The 23,761-nt window shown below is 46.0% G+C and overlaps 1 protein-coding gene across 3 annotated transcripts in view; it reads right to left on the bottom strand.

The window, feature by feature from the left end:
• Nucleotides 1–737: 737 nt before the first annotated feature.
• The window catches only part of SLC35E2B (solute carrier family 35 member E2B), a 25,584-nt gene continuing 2,560 nt past the window's right edge, over nt 738–23,761 (bottom strand). For 2 of the 3 annotated variants that reach the window (XM_053400717.1, XM_053400716.1), the window contains exons 2-9: nt 14,705–15,223; nt 13,000–13,135; nt 11,991–12,118; nt 11,232–11,352; nt 9,858–9,911; nt 7,763–7,835; nt 6,743–6,888; nt 738–3,000 (exon numbers count right to left, since the gene is read on the bottom strand). In XM_053400717.1, coding sequence (XP_053256692.1) covers nt 2,754–3,000; nt 6,743–6,888; nt 7,763–7,835; nt 9,858–9,911; nt 11,232–11,352; nt 11,991–12,118; nt 13,000–13,135; nt 14,705–15,044 — 1,245 coding nt within the window. In that variant the 5' untranslated portion in view covers nt 15,045–15,223 and the 3' untranslated portion in view covers nt 738–2,753. Of the gene's footprint in view, nt 3,001–6,742; nt 6,889–7,762; nt 7,836–9,857; nt 9,912–11,231; nt 11,353–11,990; nt 12,119–12,999; nt 13,136–14,704; nt 15,224–17,266; nt 17,290–23,761 lie in introns of those variants that run through there. The other variant, XM_053400718.1, reaches the window with a different exon arrangement.

The raw sequence follows: 23,761 nt of genomic DNA, 5'->3' as shown, positions 1-23,761 counted from the left end.
CTGGAAACGTTGGCAACTCCTCCACCAAACATTCAGTTGTTAAATGTTTAGTATCAGTTAATTGATTTCCTTACCGACGAAAAGCTTTCTGATAAGTTTTTTTTAAAAAAGTTCTCCCGTTCATCACGTGGCTAATTAAAAACACCCACAACTACAGCATGAAATACTGATAACACACAAAAATATGTCAGCTTGAAAGAGGTACTCCTATTTCTCTTACACATGGGAGTGAGCACCCCCTAAAGTGACACCTACTGTGATACGCAGGTCTAACATCTGTAACGGACAAAATGCTTATCTTCACGGCTATGGTTGCGTTTCACTTTGGCAGCAATCCTATACACACATACCTGGGAGTAAGCCCTGAATAACTCAGCGAGGCTTATTTCTTAGTATGCGTGCATAGGATGGCGATGTTAAACTAGCTGGTGTTTGGCAGACTTGGGTAAAAATTTACCAGCCGGCAGTCCTACCAGTAGTGTCTGATAGGGCGGAAAGCAGGGAGCCCAACAGTAGGTGGCGCCGGAGCTAATGGCAGCCAGAGCCAGCCAATTCTAATTTTGTCTCCAGAGGAAACACTGAGAATGACAACCACTACCACCTCCTGGTCTTGCTGTAAGTAAGAAGGCAGGCAGGAGGCAGCCAGCTGAGGTTGGTGGGGCAACACTCCCAGACAGACCAGCCTCCGTTGAGCTGTAGCAACGTGGCTGGTGTTCTTGTGGCTCATGACACACAGCTTTTCTTTTTGCTTTTTTTGCAAAAGGGCAGGTGTCCCTGCTGAAATGTAACACAATACTAAACAGTATTGGGCAGCGCAACCCTAAAGTTAAGCCTGTTTACCATTTGCAACCACATCTCTGTGGGCCAGGGAGGTCCTAGCTTATGGGCTCTCTCCCTCTTTCCCGTTCTATCCAGCACAAAACATAGATAGCAAAGACCTATTTTAATTCATTCTTACAGGCTGCTGTCCTATACCGTGCCTACCTGGGAAGAAGCCCCACTGAATTAAGGAAGGCTTACTTCTGAGTAGACATCATTAGGATGGCACCATATATAACTTATAAAATGCCTTTTAGGGTGCAATTGTCCTTGCAAGGCGGTGTACAAAATTTCATGCAAACCTACTCAAAATCATGCCAAATCTTAGACCACTGTCTATGCTGGCTTGCTGCTGTCTACTTGTGAGTTCGCAGGCAGAGAGTCTGTCCTGTCACCTTCTACCTGGAAGGATGCAGCTCAGGTGTTACAGCATCTGTTTTGCATGCCGAAGGTTCAACCCCTGGAATCTCCAGGTAAGGCTGGGAACAGTCCTGTCTGAAACACTGGAATTGCTGCCGGTCAGTGCAGACAACACTGAGCCGACACAGTATGAATCAGCTTCCTTTGCTCCTATGGGCTGCATCCAACTTTAGCTCTACTCAGAGAAGACTCAGTGAAATAAGCGAGTCCTGCTTATTAACTTTGGTGGGTCTCCTCTAAGTAGGGCAAGCAGGGGCTACAACCCACCAGCCTCTGCTTCCTTCTCAATGCTAATTTCTGGCTGTGCTAGTTGTGGACTACAGCCATTGACCCAGAACAGAACTGGAAAACCCCAGTGTCCCACCCCCCCACCCCGCTGTTACAACCTTGTGAACTAACCTGAAACCTCATGAGAAGGTAGGAACACCTCTGCCATTTTCCCCTTATTTTTCTTTCTTCCGTTTAAAACAAAAGGGACCCTGCTTCTCCTTCCTTTGGTTCCCAGTTCATAATTCTCAGAAGCAAGCTTTGCTATGTGTATCAAGCTGGTATCCCCACATTTTCCAAGAGTCTGTTATTTATTGCCTACCTACACAGTCTCAAAACTGAAGGTGGGGTGAGATAAGACGTTCAAAGCTGCCCACTTACCTGACCTCTAGTGCAAAATATTTCCCAGCCATGCTTTTAATAACGTACATTTCACTTCGGAAGGCACCTAGAAATTAAACTTGGGGTGTGTGTGTGTGTGTGTGTAAAAGAAGATGGCTACCAAAATTGTGTGTGTGTGTGTGTGTGTGTGTGGGTGTGGGTGTGGAGGATTGCTATCAGAACTGATGATATCATCTCTTTGATGGCTGAAAGGTCTCTGGAGGGTTTTGCCAATAAGAGAAAGTGAGATAGTGGTATCCCCCCTTTTCAGTCCATTGTGTGTTTGGGGCTCGGGGATGATGGGGTGCACATCTGTCACGCAACATGCTAGTGGTTAAGAATCCCCACAGCCCCAAACCGGTCCACCTTTTGCTGGTTTTGAATCTCCAGAAAACAACGCTCTTGACCGTCCTGGGCTTTTGGGCTGAAGTGGTGGCTGACCTTCCCCTATCCCAACTGACCGTTGCTTCATAGTCTTTTCGAAACACAGATATTTCAGCTCAAGTCTCTGCAGCGGATGAGATGGGTCGGCGGCGCTGTGCCGACGATGGGGAAACTTGCTGTATTTCACATTGCTTTGGTGGAGGCTGGGCCCCGAGCAACCGCCTGACATTTGCACGCTCTTTAGACAGAGTCCAAAGTCCATACGTTTCCATTCTATACATCCACTTCCCAAAGAGCTCTCTCTCTCTCTGTGTATGTTGACGTGCAATTCATTTTTCTCAACCGCAGAAAAAGGGCCTTGCCCCCAGCAAGTGCCCACAGCCCCGTTAATCGCTGGGATTGTATACTTGACACCCCACCCCCAATAAAAACACCCCATGCTTCTCTGCAGCAAAGTTGTGGCAGAGGGACAGAGGGTGGCCTCATTCGTAGGGCTTCAAGTCCTTGGGAATCAGTGGTTCGGTGTCTTCGTTCAAGCTCTGGGAAGCCTGGGGAGAAGCTGCTGCCAGGCTCTGAATGGTCTCTTGCTGGTGCTGCTTGGCCTTGTTATAGAGCAGAACCCCAATCGTCACCAGGACAGTCCCGATGGCTGAGAGGCTGGTGATCTTGTTGCCAAACACAATGATGCTCAGCCAGATGGACAGGGCGTGCTTCACTGTGCTGGCAACGCTGGAAACGGAGAGGAAGATGGAGTGAGAAACAAGGTCAGAAAAACAGAGCTAGGCTCCCAGAGCACGTCAACGGACTGGGTGAGACAGAGAACTGTAGGGCTGCATCCATCACATTGCTTTCAACAGTCAGGCCTTTCCCCACCAAATAATCCCGGGAACTGTAGCTTGTTAAGGGTGCCAAGAGCTGTTAATAGATCCCCCCTTCCCCTTGAGGGGAGACCCCAGGGGCCCCAAAAATTCATAGCCTATCGCTTGAAGAAAATGATGATGTAATGGGAAATGTATGACTGGAAGAATTTGGAATCCTTTGTGTAAGAAACTTATAAATGGCCCCCCAGGACAGCATTCAGATTTCTGTGGGTTACCTGCTGAACCTATTGCTTGTAAAGTAATAAATCATGGGACTCTTATCTCCTCCTGGCTCCTGAGTTTTATCGGCCAGACCCAGCAGTTTACAGCCGTTTATGGCTTTCTTCGCCCTCACAAAGGTGCACGACCCAAAGTGGTTTATCAATCAATCAATCAATCAATCCTCCTTCCCAGGATACTCTGCGAAGTGTAGCTCTGTGAGGAGAATAGGGCTCTCCTAACAACTTGCAGAATAAGGGACGCGGGTGGCGCTGTGGGTTAAACTACAGAGCCTAGGACTTGCCGATCAGAAGGTCGGTGGTTCAAATCCCCATGATGGCGTGAGCTCCCGTTGCTCAGTCCCTGCTGCTCCCAACCTAGCAGTTCGAAAGCACGTCAAAGTGCAAGTAGATAAATAGGTACCGCTCTGGCGGGAAGGTAAACGGCATTTCCGTGCTCTGCTCTGGTTCACCAGAAGCGGCTTAGTCATGCTGGCCACATGACCCAGAAGCTGTACGCCGGCTCCCTTGGCCAGTAAAGCGAGATGAGCACCGCAAACCCAGAGTTGGCCACAACTGGACCTAATGGTCGGGGTCCCTTTACCTTTTAACAACTTGCAGCACCCTTTGCAAACTACAGCTCCCAGGATCCCTTGGGGGAAGCCGTGACCATTTAAAGTGGTATAGCGGTGCTTGAAACGTATGGGGCCTACATTATGCTCCGGGGAGACTCATGGGGTTGTATGAAATGCTAGACCTACCTGGAGATGCAATGGTGAATTGAACAGACGACCTTCTGCTTCCAAAGCAGATGCTCTACCACTGAGCTATGCCCCCTCCAGTCCCCCACAAGTGCCAAATTAAATGTTTGCATTCAGGAGTTTTAGCCCTGGCTCTTCTGCTCCATGACCATTGTTAAGCTTCAGCTTCCAATATAGGGAAGGGCTAATCAGGTTGATTGTGCCCACTATGCTGTCTTTCTCACTCGTTAAAACAGCAAGTAAATAAGGAGACCTTTGCCCATGTACTGCAAATTATCCAGCAACCTATTATTATTCGCTGTTGGTATTAACAACATTCACCAGTCACTTTATGCTGAAGACAAAACGCCAGAGAAACTTGACAAGATAAACTACAACAAAATTAAAGCAAATTAGAACCAGAAAACTTTTAAAACTTTCAAAACCCATAAAACACTCATCCAGTTGCAAAGTCCTACCCACTTTATGAAAATACGAACACCACCATGGGAGACCATGTTAATTAACCAAAGGCCTTAGTCTGGCATCTGCAGATGGACAAGGATGGCTCCAGGCGGGTCTCCCTGGGGCAAGCATTCCACAGATGGGGAGCCACCACTGAAAAGGCCACCCTCCACACCCTTAGGGTTGACCTACCAGGCAGTAATCGCAACCTACTGCCAGTGGTCACCTGGTGTAAGTCTCCATAAGAGACCAATCTCTGGTCAAAAAGGCAAGGAAATCCATTGTTTAAATATATGCACACAAAGAGTGTGAAAGAGGCAATAAAAAGAATGGAAGAGTTTGGGAAGGTATCAGGGTTTAAACTCAACAAAAACAAGACGAAAATGCTAGCAAAAATTTTGAAGAAAGAAGAGATGGAAGAATTACAAGCAGACTCAGGGATCGTGATAGCTAAAAAAATAAAATATTTAGGAATTTGGATGACAACAAAAAATATAAACCTGTACAAGGACAACTATGAGGTGGTATGGAAAGAAATTAAGAAAGATATGGATATATGGAGCAGACTAAAATTGTCATTATTAGGCAGAATCTCTGTGATAAAAATGAATATACTACCTAGATTGTTATTTCTATTTCAAGCAATACCAGTGGTAAAAGGGATAGGACAATTTAAGGATTGGCAAAAAAAATCAGCGAAATTTGTCTGGCCAAGGATAAAAATGAAGATACTAGTAGATAAGAAAGAGAGAGGAGGTTTTGATTTACCGGACTTGACTTTATATTATGAAGCTTCGTGCTTGGTATGGTTAAAAGATTGGCTGACTTTAGAAAACACTGACCTATTAGATCTAGAGGGCCACAACAATAGATATGGTTGGCATTCGTACCTATGGTATAACAAAGTAAAGGTACATAAAGGTTTTTTAAACCATGTGATTAGGAAATCTTTATATGAATTATGGGATCGGAATAAAAACCTCCTGGAAAGAAAGACACCATGGTGGATATCACCAATTGAGGTGCTGACAACAAAAAAAGCAAACATGGAAGGGGAAAGAGTAACATATGAGGATATTACTAGGAGAACAGACCAAGGGATAAAACTTAAACCATATGACCAAATCGAAAAGATGTTAACAGGGTGGCTGCAATACCACCAGATTAGTGACTTATTAAAGGAAGATAAAAAGAGAAATGGGTTCGAAGATAAAAAATCGAAATTCCAAATCGAGTTAATAGACTGTAAAGATAAAATTTTATCAAGAATGTATAGTTTATTGCTAGAATGGTATACAAAGGACGAAGAAGTAAAGGAATCAATGATAAAATGGGCAATCGATATTGGGCATAACATTGAATTGGATGCGTGGAAAAGATTATGGAAGGAGGGTTCGAGATTTACAGGATGCATGGTTTTAAAGGAAAACTTGCTAAAAATGATGTATAGATGGCATTTGACGCCAGTAAAATTAGCCAAAGTGTATAGGAAAAAAGAAAGAAAATGTTGGAAATGTAAAAAGGCAGATGGAGACTATTTTCATATGTGGTGGACCTGTGATAAGGTAAAAAAAAAAAAAGGGAATCAATTTATAATGAACTCAAAAATATATTTAGATATACTTTCCCCAAAAGACTGGAAGCGTGTCTATTAGGCTTAATAGGAACAGAAATTAAAATGGGAGATCAAAATTTGTTCATGTATGCTACAGCTGCCGTGAGAACCCTTCTGGCCCAAAGATGGAAAGTACAAGATATACCAACTATCCAGGAGTGGCAGGTGAAGTTGACAGAATATGCAGAATTTGCCAAACTGTCAGGGAGGATCTGGGACCAGGGAGATCAAAGATACCAAAATAACTGGAGTAAATGTATTGAATATTTAAAGAAGAACTGTAAAGAGGTTAAGACACTAGCAGGATTGACATAATACCTCCAATGTATAATAGTACTAATATGAGAACGATGTGCGCGATGGAAAGGGGTTAAATATACCAGTTGTGGGGAGGGAGGGGGGTCGCGACTCGGCAGAGTCAAAGGGAGTGTATGGTGTTATTACAATTTGTTGGAAAAGAATATGTAAGGAAAACAATAAAAACTTACTTGAAAAACACACACACACACACACACACACACACAAATCTTTTTTTCAAAAAACCCAAGACAAAACGCAAGGGGGATTCTTAACCTGAAAGTCACAGGGGAAATCTTCCCCATCAAGGCATAGGCCGTAACACTTTGGAGATGAAACAGCACTCCGTCTATCAGAAGCAGCACGACGACGTCCTGGTTGTACTGGAAGCTCTTCCCGCTTCTCCCAATTACTGGCACGTCCTAAGAAGAAAGGAAAGAAAAAGAAAGAGGAAGATAGATGAGAGGCAGTGAAGGCTTCATTAAAATGCACAGAAAAGGGATCGCTGAAAAGTAAGGAAACACAGGAAGCTGCTTGTACTGAGTAAGACCATTGATCACCTAAGCTCAGTATTATTGACTCTGGTTGGCAGCAGCTCTCCAGGTTTTCAGATTCTGGACACTCACGTGCGTTTTTCTTACATTATTCAGATTTAGATGTTTTCCATTATGTGAAGTTGCTTCCTGTATAATTCTCCTAGGGACAGATTTCTCAAAGGGATGTTTCAAAGACAGTTTCCTTTTTGAACGGCAGGGAGAAAAATTGTGGCCTGCTGATGGATGCAGACAAAATACACCGCCTATAAGGTTTCATATGAACACACAAAGCTGCCTTGTATGGAGTCAGACCATTGGTCCATCTAGCTCAGTGCTGTCTACACTGACTGGCAGCAGCTCTCCAGGATTTCAGACATGGATCTCACCCAGCCCTACCTGGAGAGGCCTGGGATTGAACCTGGCACCTTCTGAATGCCAAGCCAATGCTCTGTCACTAACCTCTGGCCCTTCATTGCTAGAAGTCAGAGTCCACAGGTTCCCTCCCCATCCTTGCTTTATGGCGATCAGAGCCCTTCATGTACAGCATGTCAGTATAATCCCCACAACAGCCTGATACAAGCTGGCATTCTTCTTCCCATACTGCTGATTTGGAGGAGGAAAGTAGAGGCCGAGGGACCCTAGCTTGTTTACGGCTGCTTAGCAACAGAGGCAAGATTTGAATTTGGGTGCTTTGAAAATGGAGCAGGACTCTTAAGTTTATAGCGGGGTTGGAGGGGGAAGAATGCACAAAAAAACTCACCATGAAAAAGATCCAAGCTGGAATCAGCATGATCACTGCGGCTGCACTGGTGTAGAACTGAAGCTCAGGAGCGCTATGGAAGTGGTGTTGGTTGGGGAGAATTAATCAAGTGAAATTAGCATTTTGCATGGGCTGCAATGGAAATAACAGTCAGAAGGATGAAATGGGAGACACCCAAATTCAATACACTGCTGAAACTGGATATGATCTTTAAAAGCACAACAAAACCAGCTGTGACAGAGCGATGAAGGGTTACCCACAGCCGTGGTCCATACGTACGGTTTCTTACCCATCATACTTTTAAAGCGTGAAGTGTGGTTAGTTAAAGGTGCTGGGAATTGTAGTTCCGTATGAATAAACTACAGTTCCCAGGATACTTTTTGAGGGGGTGGGGAATGTGCTTTAAATGCATGGAAGGTGCATGGCTTATGCTGGGCGTCAACACATACAAAACGCTCCAGCTGCACTATACATTTACAGTAGCATCATGCCAATTTAACAGTCATGGCTTTCCCCAAAGAATCCAGGGAGCTGTAATTTTTTATGGGAGCAGAGAGTTGTTAGGAGACTCCTATTCCCCCCATTTCCAGAGTGGCAATACCCAGGGAATTCTGGGAACTGTAGCTCTGGGAGGGATACAGGGTCCTCCTAACAACTTTCAGCACCCCTTAACAAACCACAGTTCCCAGGATTCTTCAGGGAAAGCCATCACTGTTAAAAGTGGTACAGTTCCCAGAGTTCCCTGGAGACACTCTGGGAATTTCAGCTCTATGAGAGGAAATAGATTATTGATCACTCTGAAAACGGGATGCCTTTGGAGCCTGCTTTCAGAGGGGATTGAATGAGTGACCAAGCTCCCCACATGGAAAGCAGTTGTGCAGCCAATCCAGATTTATCTCTCCCTGCCCCATATATGATGTCAGGTGGACACGCTTAGGGGAAATAGCCTTGGGTGCCAAACTTGGACCCTTACTAGGCCCCGTTTAGGTCATGGGCTAGAAATTCCACACCCCGGGCTTAGAGACCTGCTTAATTCTTTTAGATACAAATCCTGCTAAATGAAACAAAATTCAACACAGGAACAAGCAAGCTTCTTTCAGAGGACAGCTAAAGCCTGCTTTGCATGCTTATCTGATCCCGTCCAGTAAATCAGAGGTCAGGGGAAGCTTGAATGGCCCTGGGCGGAGAACCAAAAGGCCCTTTGTCCTGTAACAGCTAGCTCAGTCCAGAGAAAACATGGGTGTTGGTCAAAAGCATGAGAGATAAAGAGGGGGGAAGAAGCTGCTGTGTCAGGCCAAGTGGCCCATCTGGTCCAGCATTCTGTTATCACAGTGGCCAACCAGATGCCTCTGAGGAAACCCAATGGCAGAAACTGAGCACAAGAGCAACTCTCGCCACTACTGATTCCCAGCCAATTCAGAGGCATTCAAAAGTGAAAGTAGAACAGAGTCATTGTTGATCTGGTGGAACGCTCTGCCACAAGAGACTAGGGCCCTGCGGGATTTGACATCTTTCCGCAGGGCCTGCAAGACAGAGCTGTTCCACCAGGCCTTTGGCCAAGGCACAGCCTGACCCCCTCCTTTGGCAATCCTCACAGAACTCTAGCCCAATGGTTGCCATTAATCTGATTTGAATTGATTTTAGAATGAATTGATTTTAGAATGCTGTGTTACTTTTATTGTTGTTAGCAGCTCTGAGCCCAGCTTCGGCTGGGGAGGGCGGGATATAAATAAAATTTTATTTTTATTATTGTTATTAGCAGCCACGGATAGCCTTCTCCTCCCTGATTTTGTCTAATCCTCAATAATCCGTGCTGTCTTGGGCTGATGCGAGTTGGAGTCCAACGACACTTGCAGGGCATCACATGGAAAACCCTCGCAGTAACCCAAACAATGAGAAGAGTCCCAGCCCTCTCACATGCTAGGAGCCAAGGAACTCGCCAAGACCTCTGTGAAGAAAGAGATGGATTTAGGACGGCTCTGAGAGCCCTCCTAAACTGGCTGCTGTCCTCTGAGGGAGCTGGCAAAACAAGGACTCGCCAATGGTTCATCAACGCGGAGGGGTTTTGGGTTTCTGAAATACAACAGGTACTTACGAGAAGCGATACTTGTCTCCGCTGAGCAGTTTTTTGGAGAAAACGTTCTGCAAGCTGCAAGGGGGGAGGAAACCACACGTTTGTTTATGAGAAGGAACATGGTTTGTGTGTGCGTGCAGACGTATATGTGTGTGTGCGTGGAATGATTATTATCATTTATTAGACTTGCTGCTACACAAAGGTCTCCGACCAAGTTGCACAACTCAGGGTGGCCTGAGGCCTGCCGCTAATTCTCAGCCTAACCTACCTCATAGGGCTGTTGCAAGGAAAACTATGTAAGCCACATTGAGCCCCTTTTGTGGGAAGGTAGGATATAAATGCAGTAAGCAGATAAATAAATTTAGGAACAGAAACAGAAATACATTACAGGTGCACTCCCCTCCACTTATGCATACCCCACTCACGCATGACTATTTCACGTGCCGTGAAATAAATAACTAAATGAATAAATGGGCCTTCCCTCGCTCAGGGCTGCTGCCCGGAAGTCACTCGGGGCTGCTGCTGGAGGGAGGGAGGGCAGCCTTTGATCAACCAGCGGCACTGGCGGGGGGCACCTTTTCTCTGCCTCTGCCATGCAGGTGCATCCTGGCACCAGTTTTGCTGGGCACCTTTCCTGGCCCTCCCCCTCCGTGGCCAGCCACAGCTGCTGTATGCGCTGGCTGCCTTCAGGGAGGCAGGCAGGTTCGCTACAGGCCGGGCAGCAGCCACAAGCAATTTCCAGGGTGGGTCTCTCTCTTTCCTCCCCACGTACCCTCCCTATTCAAGTGGGGTGCTCCCCACTTTACACGATTCCACTTTCCAGGCACGCAGGGGCCTGGAACGTAACCCCGTTGTGTAAGCGGGGGGGATGCCTGCATACCATGAAGAGAATTAATGGAATTATAGAACTGTTGAGAGTTGAAAGGGACCTAAAAGGTCCTATGGTGCAGCCCCTATAACTCATAGAAAACACCTGTGATTCATATCTATATCTACTACACGCACATGGACATATGCACATTAACAGCCACAGGAAACACTGTTTCTCTGTCTGTCTGTCTGTCTGTCTGTCTGTCTGTCTGTCTGTCTGCCTGTCTCTCTCTCTCTCTCTCTCTTTCTTGTATACACACACACTCATCCCACACACTTCTGTCTGCAGTCTCCAATATACCATATTTTCTCATGTATAAGACTCTATTTTTTCCTTAGAAATAATAGGCCAAAATTATGAGTAGTCTTCTACACGAATAGCAGAGGGGGGACGGGCGATTGGTGACAGCAGCCAGCAGAATTTGGGCAATCCCCCCCCCAATTTATTTATTTATTGCGGTCCTAAAAAATAGGGGTCGTCTTATACACGGGGGCGTGTTATATACGGAAAAATACAGTACTTACCAGTCCATGATGTTTGTAGACAAAGCTGCCGAGAAGCCTAGGACGTTGAAGCTCAGCTCCGTCGCAGTGCACAAAGCGAGCCCTCCCATGACGGGGAGAAGAGACAGGTTTACGAGCAATCCTTTGTAGGGGGAAGGGGTTGATCGGAGAGGGAGAGGGAAGGAGGCAAAGAGGGGAAAAACAGATCCAAACAAAAACAGGTTAAAAAAAATACACACTGCATTTTTAAAGGCAATAAATCGGGAAATGGCCATATTTCCAAAGCTGCTTAGCATTTGGTTATGTAAGCTCAGGGACCAGAGATTGGGCTGACCTGTTGAGGTTTAGGATGGACAGATCAGGACAAAGAGAAGGGAGCCCTTCTTCACACATAGGATTTGCTGCCCCAACAGCCTGGCTTGCAAGTGGATTTGGCTGGTGGCCTGGAGCCTTATCTCCCCTTGTCCCCTTCTGGTTCCAGCTGGGCAAAGTTTGACAGGTGGGCATATCCCAAAGACAGCAGGTGAGCCTTTCTCACCTAGCACCATGCAAGGGGCATCACAAGAGATACCATTTCCAGAGTGGTTTTACAGACAACTCCTTGCTCCCAGGGAACTCCGGGAGCTGTAGCTGTATGAGGGGAATGGGGGCTCTTAACACCTCTCAGCACCCTTAACAGAGTTCCCAGGATGCTTTGGAGGAAGCCATTACTGTTTAAAGTGACGTGATACAGCTTTAAATGGATAGTGTAGATGTGGCCTAAGTTTCAGCAAGACTTACCTGTGTACTCTCCTAAAATCATGCGGGACATGATGACGGTAAAAATGGGGGCGGAGCTTTTCACTGTCTCAGCAAAGGAGACAGCTACGTTTTTCAGACTGACTAGGCCCAAGACCACAGTTGCAAACCTGAAAAGAGAAGAGGGGTAACAAAGTTTTAAATAACACAGTTTTGTTTTGTTTTTTGTGTGTATAAAAGCAAAACACCCATTCTCAGCTGCTTACAACATGTTTAGATATGCACACTTTCAGGGGGAAATGTATCTTTAGAAAGGCATATTTTTGAGAAAATATATTCAGAATGACATATTTAAATAGGGACTGAAGTATGGATTCTCATGCAATTTTTAAAAGAAATTCACAGACTGACAAATGAACACATGCAAAAGTGAAGCAGACTCGAATCTGTTCATCCCAATGCGAGAGATAAAGTAGCCACATTATTGCATATATATATATATATATATTTATGAAAAAATAAATAAATGACAAGCACACCTCTCCTTAGGGGTCAGCAACCTCAGTCTTGCAGGCCAAATGTGGCCCTCCAGTGCTCGCTATCTGGCCCTCAGAACTCTCTTCAAGCATTTTTGCCCGGCCAGATTATGTCTTTGAATTCATAGTGTGTGTGTGTGTGTGTGTGTGTGTGTGTGTAAGCTAGCTTAGCGGGGAAAGGTAAAAATTTACATGTGTTGCCCTGGCCACTTTATTTTTTTAAAACTTCTGGCCGCATCCACCCCTAGCATGGGGCCCTCAGAATGTTGCCCATAAGTGAATATGGCCTTTAGGATTAAAAATCCCCATTCTTGCTGCTCAGGTGGACATTCTCCTTTGCGTTGAAACAGAGGTCCAGAGACAAGATCCGAGGTGAAAGAGTGTGTGTGACCTTTAGATTACTTTACTGCATTTTTTTATTACTGATGAAAGATACCACCTCCTTTTTAGACATTGGGAAAAGGAACGGTGTTTTCCCCATCCTTGCCATAGAAAGATTTCTAGCCGCTTCTTACCTCATCAGCCCGACAAACAACATAATCATGAGGAAGTTGGGAGGGTATGAGACGCGGGTCTTGTGTTGGTAGAGGCAGCAAGGGACAAACATTTTGACACAGCCGATGAAAGTGGTAGACAGCATCTGAACGGCGCCTGGGAGGATCAGAGCCAGAATGAGACAGATCCTTACCTCCCCTGTTGCTCTCCCTCCCACTCAAAAAACCTGCATGGAAGGCTTGGTTATGCTCTATGGTAAATTTGGGGCTTGAACATTCAAACACCCCATAGACCCTGTGTTATGTACTGAGTTGAATAGGATCCAAACTGCAGCAGTCTGATTGGTCCTAGAACAATAGGATTCAGAATGGAGCAGTCTGATTGGTCCTAGAACAATGCAGCAGTATGATTGGTTGGCAGGAACCACCCAATCATGCTCCATAAGTGAATCCACAACCTGATTGGCTTACAGTAGAATTCCAGAATGAGCCAATCATGTGCAGCCCATTGTGTAAATAATGTATATAAAGCAGATACTTTGAGGGGACATTCATTCATTCCTCCTCACCACTATGAGCTGAATAAAGAGCATGAAATCACTTTGCGACTCTGAGTATATTTCACCCTGGGTCTCATCTTACCATATTGGTGGGGAGGGCTCAGTGGCATGGCATCTACTTCTCATGCAAAAGGCCCAGGCATCTCCATGTAGGGCTGGGGGAGACTTACATAGCTTCAGTTCCTAGAGCGGTTTAATCATCAAGGCTTCTTCCCAGGGAATTCTGGGAACTCTAGCCCTGTGAGGGGAACTGGGGCCTCTTCAACATCTCTCAGCACCCTTAACAAACTACTGCTCCCAGGATTCTCTGGGGGAGGCCTGGAATGTTTAAATGCTGCTTTAAATATATAGTGCAGATGGGCTGTTGTCTGGATACAACACAAGATATATATCCCACTGTTACTCAAACACACACAAATAAACCATGTATACTGGTTGCAACCATCAGCTTGCCACTTAAAAGAACAACAACACACACAAATACATGTATAAAGGTTTGCTCCAAACTATGTTAGTCAGGTTGTAGTAGTACCATGGACATCAAGTGAGCAGGCCTGCTCTAACTCCAGCCCTGTTAGTTTCAAAGGGACTAAAAACTTAGTCTAGATCCAAACCATTTTGTACACCAGGGATGGGGAACTGGTGTCCCCACAGATGCTGAAGGAGTCCCCTCAGCCCCATTCTGCATGGCCAACAGTCAGGGATGATGGGAGTTGTAGTGTGGCAAGATTTGGAGCCTCCCCACCCTGACCAAAACAAGGTGTGGGGAATCTTTTGCCTTCCAGATGCTGCTGAACTGCAACCCTCAGGATGATGGGAGCTGTAGCTTGTCAACATCTGGAAGGCCAAAGGTTCCCCAGATCATTTTCACAGAGCCATAGGATCGTAGAAGAGGTAGCTCACAACTTACGTGCATTTAATTTGGGTGCATTCAGCTGGACAAATATTAAAATAAAAAGGGGGGGAGACAGGGTGGGCATCTGAGAAAAAAAGAGTTTAGCAATCCCGCCTGCCATGGGACCTAAAGTGTTTTGACTATATGTGGTTGTGGCTTCGTGCCCTATCCCTGGAATGTAACCCCTGAGTAAGTTGAGAGACGCCTGCATTGTAGATCAGGAAGGAACCCAAAAGGTTCTCTGGTTTGACCCCCTGAAAGAAGTATTTACCCAGCATGCTCGGCTCCCCTTCCAGCAGTGAAAGGATGTACTTGTTAAGAAAAAGTGTGCAAAAGCTGAAGAAAAACCACAAGGTGAGGTAGATGAGTGCATGGGAGTTCCAGATGCCCAGGTCCGACTCAATGACAGTGGTTTCGGTGATGGTGATCTTCAAAACGTTCTCCTCCGGGACGCTTTCGCTCCTGGTGATGACGTACTTCTCGTTCCGGGAATGGAAGAAGGAGCCGAGCTTGAAAAACCCTTTGCTTTTGGGCTTCTCCTCCAGGAGAGAAGCAGAAGCGGCGACACCGTCAGCATTCTCCAAATTCTGGACACTTGCGAGGGAGGCCATCTTGAGGCCCCAAAACAACAGCTGGTTGTCTGGGCCCAGAGAACATCGGCCAAATGCGAAGCTCTGCTTAAGTGGGGAGAAAGGTTCAGCGCCTCCAGCAGTCCACACAGGCTATCCTCCAAAGTTGTTCTTGCTCACAGGGAACTTCAAGTGCTCTTTCCAGAGTACACTTCCATTCCCTGCATTAAAGAAATAAATATATATTTTTAAAAATCAATTTTCCAAAAATGAAGGGGAAATCTGTGTGCGTCCTATGGGGCGAATACAGGCTTTCACTGAAGCTTTGGAGAGTGAGAGGGGTCGGTGCGCACCGACCCCTCTCGCTCTCCAGGCTTCAGGAAGCTATCAGCAAGCCTGGGGAGCCCGCGGGAGTTCCTGCAGGGCTCCCTAGGCTGCGGATAGCAGCCTGCTGCCCGGCGCTAGGCGCGCTGAAGCAGAGTGCCCCACGCTTCGGGCAGACATCGGCCAGCCCCACAAGCTCGGGGGACAGCGGGGAGGCGCAGCGCCACCATCCCGCTGTTCCCTGACCTGGTTTGGAGGCTGGCGCTGGGGAAATTTTCCTTTATTCCCCCCCCCAAAAAAACTAGGTGCGTCCTATGGGATGGAGCATCCTATGGGACGAAAAATACGGTAATATGCAATTCACATAAGTGACCTATTGTTAATATCACATTTTTAGCAGAAACTGTTAATACATGTATATTTTGGTCTTTACGGTAAAAATACTGGTACCATACTTCAGTTTTCAAAACACTCTACTCTTTTTTGTTAAATTCCTTAACATATTCAAGATTCAGATAGGTAGCCGTGGTGGTCTGACGCAGTTGAAATTAAAAAAAAATTTTTGAATTGTCTAGTAGCACCTTATAGACCAGCTAAGTTTTTTCTGGTATAAGCTTTCGTGTGCATGCACACTTCTTCAGATACAAACTTAGTTGGTCTATAAGGTGCTACTAGATATTTTTTTTTTTTTATTCCTTAACATATTGTCTATCTTTAACATATACTTCGAGGCTTCAAAGCACATCTGTTTCAGTAATCCTTGAGTGTCAGCCGGGCGCAAAAAAATGCCACCCAGACTTTTTGAGGAGAATCTTTAGGTGCAAAATGCGCCTGGCGCCCTGCTATTTTCGAACACTGCTCACTGGGTGCCCTTGGGCCAGTCAGGGCCTTTTGGCTTAACCTACCTCAAAAGTTTGTTGTGAGGATTAAACACAGAGGAAAGAGAACCATGTATGCCACCATGTAAGGTGAGATATAAATGCATTAAATAATATAGATTCTCTTAAAATTCTCTGCTAAATCTGTGTTGATTTTCAGTCCCCCCCCCTAAAAAACACACACATTAAAATGCACACAATGGAAGTATTTGCTGCTGAGTTGTCATTCTTAGAAATGTTTACAAAAATTCCAAGTAACGCTTCACAGCTGTTTGAACAGACTGGGCTAAAGCTCTATAAGTTTTACTCAAGAGTAGACCCACTGAAATTAATGGTCCTAAGGTGATCATACTCAAATTGGGCAGTGTGTTTAAATCACAGTATCACCATGACACTGTGCAAATATACTTTAAAAGGACAATGGGGCTTCAGTTAAACATGTATAGAATTACAGCCTAAGATTTATTTCTTCAGCTGCTTAAGGTAAAGGTAAAGGTACCCCTGCCCGTACGGGCCAGTCGTGTCCGACTCTGAGGTTGCACGCCCATCTCGCTTAAGAGGCTGGGGGCCAGCGCTGTCCGAAGACCCTTCCGGGTCACGTGGCCAGCGTGACAAGCTGCATCTGGCGAGCCAGCGCAGCACACGGAAACGCCGTTTACCTTCCCGCTAGTAAGCGGTCCCTATTTATCTACTTGCACCCGGGGGTGCTTTCGAACTGCTAGGTTGGCAGGCGCTGGGACCGAGCAGCGGGAGCGCACCCCGCCGCGGGGATTCGAACCGCCGACCTGACGATCGGCAAGTCCTAGGTGCTGAGGTTTTACCCACAGCGCTTACACACACCCAAATAAAATATTTCGGTTCAAATCCTGAAGGTAGTTGGCAGGGGAGCGTATTTTTGGGATGCAGGGCCCCTTGGGGATTCAAAGCCTCTTGGAGAAACCTACAACAACATTTTAAAGCCGTTGCACAGATCTCGTTCCAAGCACCAGCTCAACAAAACCACGGCGGGTTGACTAAAACTGGCTTCCAGACAAATAAATCAAGAGGTAATGAAATATTTACCCTCTAACCTCCTCAGCAATTTTCCAAGAAGCTGGAAAATGGAACAGGGAAGACGGCTGCCATAAGAACTTTAACCAGTTGGCTGAGCTATTAAGTTGGCATCGAGACAGATGCGGGGGAAGGAAAGAACACAGAACAAGCCAGTGATTATATGCCACGTATTTTGGAAATTCTTTCTCAGCCCCCAATCTCACTCTCTGCCAGAATGTATGTCTGCATTTTCAAAAACAACGAGGTCGAAAACAATACTTTGTGGTCACTACAGCGGCAAAAAGACACTCATAACATTTCGAACTATTTGCCCTGGAATAGAGATGGAGGAGGGTCAGAGAGAACCACACACACAGAAAAATATTTGAAAGTTCTGTTAAAGGGCTCTCCACCCCACAAAGTGAGTGTGATGTGATCCTGCTGTGCATTGGGCAGTGTGGCACAGTGGTTAGGGCGGTGGACTGGGAAGACCTGAGTTCAAATCCACCCCCACCCCTGCTGGGCTGTGATGTTAATGGCGTGACCTCAGGTGACAAGCCACCAAATCTGAGCCAAACCTACCTCACAAGGTCGTTGTGAGTATAAAAGGGGGGAGAGGACCATGCTTGCCTCTTTGAGCTCCTTGGAGAAATGGTGGAGTATAAAATGTAATAAAGTAGTAAGAAATAAATGAAATGTGGGGGATAGCAATTGATTAAATTGTAAATTGCTTCAGGGTGTCCCATGGGAAGCAATTCATACATTAAATGCGCAATAGCATATTTTTGGAAGCTTATATTGTTGGAAGCAGTGTTTAAGGGGGCTTGACCCTAAAAAGGAACCAAGTAATAGTAGACTGGCCATATCTGTACAGTGGTACCTCGGGTTAAGTACTTAATTCGTTCCGGAGGTCTGTACTTAACCTGAAACTGCTCTTAACCTGAAGCACCACTTTAGCTAATGGGGCCTCCTGCTGCCGCCGCGCCGCCAGAGCACGATTTCTGTTCTCATCCTGAAGCAAAGTTCTCAACCTGAGGTAATATTTCTGGGTTAGCAGAGGCTGTAACCTGAAGCGTATGTAACCCGAGGTTCCACTGTATATACTTTCCATACACCCACCTGCATTAGCCATTTAAAACAGTACAATATCACTTTAACAGTCATGGCTTCCCCCTGGGAACTGTAGTTCATAAAGGGTGCTGAGAGTTGTTAGGAGACTCCCGTTCCCTCACAGAGCTACGATTCTCGGAGTTGTTCTGGGAAGAGGGATTAACCCACTTCTGGCGAGCATAGTACAGTGGTACCTCCGGTTACGAACTTAATCCGTTCCGGAGGTCCGTGTGTAACCCCAAACCGCTCATAACATTAAGTGCGCTTTCACTAATGGCGCTTTCGCTGCTGGCGCGTGACTTCGGTTTACATCCCGGGGCAAAGTTCGCAAGAAGGGGCATCTACTTCCGGGTTAGCGGAGCTTGTAAGCCGCAGCGTTCACAAGGAGGACGGTACGTAACGCGAGATTCCACTATGGGAAATAGATGTCCTGCCAACCGAGCAGTTCGAAAGCACATCAAAGCGCAAGTAGATAAATAGGTACCACTTTGGCGGGAAGGTAAACGGCGTTTCCGTGCACTGCTCTGGTTTGCCAGAAGTGGCTTAGTCATGCTGGCCACATGACCCGGAAGCTGTACGCCGGCTCCCTCGGCCAATAAAGCGAGATGAGCGCCACAACCCCAGAGTCGGCCACGACTGGACCTAATGGTCAGGGGTCCCTTTACCTTTTTAACAACTCTCAGAACCAGAAAAGATACAAAGTATTTTTGCCAAGAAGCAGCATAGCTGTTCAGAATAGGTGCATTTGCTATGTACTTGCGAGGCTTTCCCGTTTTGGGTGCAACAGAATCCAGCTTTTTATATGGCTCAGGTGAATGGAAAAGGGTCGGCTGGTGGCAAGGTCCTTCAGAGGGCAGTCTATCCCAAACCATCGCTCAGACCATCCTATCCCAAACCATCGTTTCAGATCAATGAGGACTCAGGATTCTAGTTATAGGCCCGTGAGGGTTCAGAATTCCAGGGAGAAACTTGTGATTGGTCAGAGGGTTCTGGCTGGAGTATACTGTATATAAATCCTGGCAGAGAACTGTCTGTGGAGTCAGTCATTTGACAGGGGGCGAAGAGCATGCAAAACCTAGGGGGAAGCCAAGGGAATCTCCAGAGGGACTACTCCAAGATAGCTGCTGTTGGTCTAGCCAGAAGCTGACCATTAGCCTCAGGAAGCTGGGAGACTTCAGGTGAAGCAACCATGACATCTTTGATTGTGGCCAATTTTAACCAGACGGAAGACTTCACCAAAAAGCTGAAGCAAATCTATGTGTAGTAGGCATGACAGCTGAAAAGACTCTGCTTTACTACTACTACTACTACTACTACTACTACTACTACTACTACTAATAATAATAATAATAATAATAATAATAATAATTTATTATTTATACTCCCGCCCATCTGGCTGGGTTTCCCCAGCCACTCTGGGCAGCTCCCAGCCGAATATTAAAAACACAAAACAGCATTAAACATTAAAAACTTCCCTAAACAGGGCTGCCTTCAGATGTCTTTTATCCTTTCTGTAGTCCCGTGACCAGAGGTAACTAGGGCAGGAGACCAGCAAAACTAGCTAGTAGCTTTGCTTGGCCTTCAAAGAACGGGGGCAACTCTATAGCCACCTCTTTTGAAGCAGCAATGATAAAATTTAAAATATCAATGTTCAAGCAACTGTATACTTTGAGCGACAGTGACCTATTTAAGCAAGAATCAAAGCCAAGAGCTGTTTACTTTGAAAGTAAATCTTACATTTAATTTTTTTTCTAAAGCATTTGGTACAATTCTGTGGGTCTGTTCATCTCCTCTATCCCACTACTGTATGTAGTAGAAGGTTAGAGGAACAAGCTGTGACGGTATCCACAGTAAAGTTATAGGTTAGGCAAAGCAGGTATATTTTCTTTAAACTGTATGAGGCAGGGAGCCTACGGGAGTTCATAAGAAATTGGTAGGATAGTGAACCCTGGCTGGGCCCAGCAGGTAAGATCCTGCACAAGCTCCTATTGTTGCTGTTTTCTCTTTTTCTTTTATAAGACACCTCATTGCTTTCCAGATTTATATTTAACTGTAAGTGATCCCGAGAGCTAGATGAAAAGTGTTCTTAATAAAATAAAAAGTATTTCTTTTGGTGCTCTGCTCTTAACTTTTTGTGCTGGTAGCTCTTGCTGGTTTGCGTGATTTCTCGGGGGGGGGGGGAGTGTGCTTTCTACTTCACCTAATTTTGCGGGATATGTTTTATCGTCTACCATTTCAATGTGCAAGGAGCCTCCTCGAGTTTAACAAAGAATAGGGTTGGGTCCAGAGTGACTAAGGTAGTTGAACTTAGTGTTTAGTGAAATCAGTTGAAGTAAGTCATGAATCATTTGTCCCACTGATTTCAATGGTGCCCCTAGTTCAAATAACTTAGAAGATTTGACAAATTTGCAGAGGCTAGGTCTATCCTAGTTCTGAATGAAGAACTGTGAGGCAGGTGCTGGGGTTTTGTGGATGAGGCGGGAAGAAGAAGAAGAGTGCTTCAGAGAAGAGTTTTCTTTTTATCAAGAACAAGACGGCCAGAATTGCCACTGATATCAACTGTAATGCTAAGATATGTAACTTTTAAGATGTTCCATTTCCCACTCATTTCCCCCTTGTGCTTCAAATCTCTTTATATTGTAACCTGGGGGCAGAGACAGTCATTTTTGAAAGCCACTTTGAGAGACCCTTTGGATACAGGATGGGACACACATGCTATAAATCAATAAATAGCATTTAGCAACGGTTAGCTAAGTAGAACCTCCATGTACATGCATAGAACTACAAGGGAGCTACGTAGCTCTCATGCCCTGTTTCAACAGGCCTCTGTTGGAAACGGGACACTTGGCTAGATGGGACTTTAACCTAATCCAACAGGGTACTTACTAAGTAATGAGGAAGATTAGATAAAGTCATGATGGTAAAGGTAAGTCTATCAACATTCAGTTAGTCACGATTTCTAAACAGACCTGCCATATGCAAAGGCTATTTTGCCTTTTTTTTCTTTCCTAATGGGACAGTTTCAACTTACACAATTCTCAGAGTCAGGGCATAGCTCCAGACACACAATTTTTGAGGGGGCATGAACCAGGCACCCCCGTGCAGGTGACCCCAGCATAGCCCGGCATGCTGCTCCTTTCTACCCGCCAAGGGCCACGTTGGCCAGCCGGGCTCCCCACCCCACCCCGTGTAGGCAGGCAGGAGGCACAGAGTGGCCCTGCTTTCCTCTGTCCAGTTCTCACCGTGGCATCACTGGCGAGGACTGGGCCAGTGTCCTCCCCCCCCCTGCCCTGTGCCCCTGCACACACACACACAGCCCGGACACTGCCAACCAATAATAATAATAATATATAATAATTTATTATTTATACCCCGCCCATCTGGCTGAGTTTCCCTAGCCACTCTGGGCGACTCCCAATCAAGTGTTAAAAACAGTATAGCATTAAATATTAAAAACTTCCCTGAACAGGGCTGCCTTCAGATGTCTTTTAAAGATAGGATAGCTGCTTATTTCCTTCACATCTGAAGGGAAGGTGTTCCACAGGGTGGGTGCCACTACCGAGAAGGCCCTCTGTCTGGTTCCCTGTAACCTCACTTCTTGCAATGAGGGAACCGCCAGAAGGCTCTCGGCGCTGGATCTCAGTGTCTGGGCTGAACGATGGGGGTGGAGACACTCCTTCAGGTATACAGGACCGAGGCCGTTTAGGGCTTTAAAGGTCAGCACCAAGACTTTGAATTGTGCTTGGAAACGTACTGGGAGCCAATGCAGATCTCTCAGAACCGGTATTATGTGGTCCCGGCGATAGCAGTAATTTAAATACCCCTAAGTACAGAGAATGATTATTGTAAAGCTGCGATAGGGAAACTTTCTTAGCCTGAGGGCCACCTTCTCTACTGGGCAATCTTCCAAGGGCCACATGCCAGTGCTGGGCAGGGCCAGAGACAAAATAGGTGGAGCAGCAAAAAAAATTATACCTTTTGTAGAAGACTAGTTTGTGCACGCACACACGCACACCTCCCGCTCCAGCCTCCAATCAGAAAAGCAAGAGGCACGGTCAGAGTTCCAGCCAGGCTGAAACACTTGGGTCACTGATGGTTGTGGCTGGAGCGTCCCATTTGAGCTCAAGGCCTGAGTCCCCCCCAATCAATGGAGTCAAATTAAAACAGTGGAGCCAAATGAGCATGGGACAAAAGAGGCCAAGCACCTGATAATTCTTTGCCAAGCTTAACTGACCGGTTGGCAGTTGCAGTTTCTGATGTTCCTGGATTTCTCTTTATCAATCTGATATGTCTACTGTTAACAATGCCTGCCTCCCCAGGACAAACGGGTCTGTCTCTATGCAAAAGAATAAGCAGCCACAGCTCTGACACCAGAAGCCTATTTGACAACACAGGAACTGCAAAAGGAGACTCCAGGGTGAAATGACAATGGATCAAGATGTTTGATTCTATTAGCTGAGGCTTGAATGGAGACACTGGTTTCCTGTCCCACTCGAAAGGCAAAGCTAGGGTGGCAGTCACAAATTATTGCTGTCCTGGAATGGTCACTGTGCTTTCTCCTCATCCATTTCAGCTTCAGCTGAATGGTCAGGGGCTTGTTGTTTGTGCTTCTTTCCTGCTGAAACCCGCCATTCACATTTTTCTACACATCCATCTGTGCATCTATATTACTGCATTTATATCCCACCTTTGCCCCCAATGAACTCAAGGTGGAGTCCATGGTTTCCCCCTCCTCACTTAATGCCCACAATAACCCTGTGAGGCAGGTCAGGCTAGGAGGCAGCAGCTGGCCCAAGCTCACCCAGTGATCCTCATGGCTAAGTGGGGGAGATTTGAACCCTGGTTACCTAGATCCTAGTCTGACACACTAACCACTACACCACATCAGTGTGCTATTACATACACACAAACACACAGTGTGGATACAGGTACAGAGACACCTCTACATGATCTGGTGAAGTGCCAAAGAGTTCACGGCACAATTAATATTTTAGGCTGCATACCCACCTAACTTTTTAAAGCACACTCTGCAAGATTCCTGGGGAGTGTAGTTTACCCCTCACAGAGCTCTTAACAACTTATAGTTCCCGGGATTCTTTGGGAGAGGAAAAATTGTGTGTTAACCCTATTCTGTGTGCATGCAGCCTTACTTTAAGGTGCTAATTTCTGATTCAGTTCCAGGGTTAATTCAAAGACCACCACTACAATACCACCACTGCCAGCCTTTATTTCAACTGTATCTACCCCCCCCTTTACCCTTGGAAGGGGGTGCGTGAGCGGGTTGGTGATCCCTGGTTCAGCCGATGAGAAATACACCCACCCGTACCCACTTCGATAGTTTGACGACTACATTCAGAGCTCCTGAGCCCTGGCAATAATTCAAAAACCATCCAGGCATCTCCCCGCCCCAAAATT

This window comes from Podarcis raffonei, chromosome 8 (assembly GCF_027172205.1).
Source record: "Podarcis raffonei isolate rPodRaf1 chromosome 8, rPodRaf1.pri, whole genome shotgun sequence".
Taxonomy (NCBI): domain Eukaryota; kingdom Metazoa; phylum Chordata; class Lepidosauria; order Squamata; family Lacertidae; genus Podarcis; species Podarcis raffonei.
This window is presented reverse-complemented; position numbering and strand designations above follow the sequence as displayed.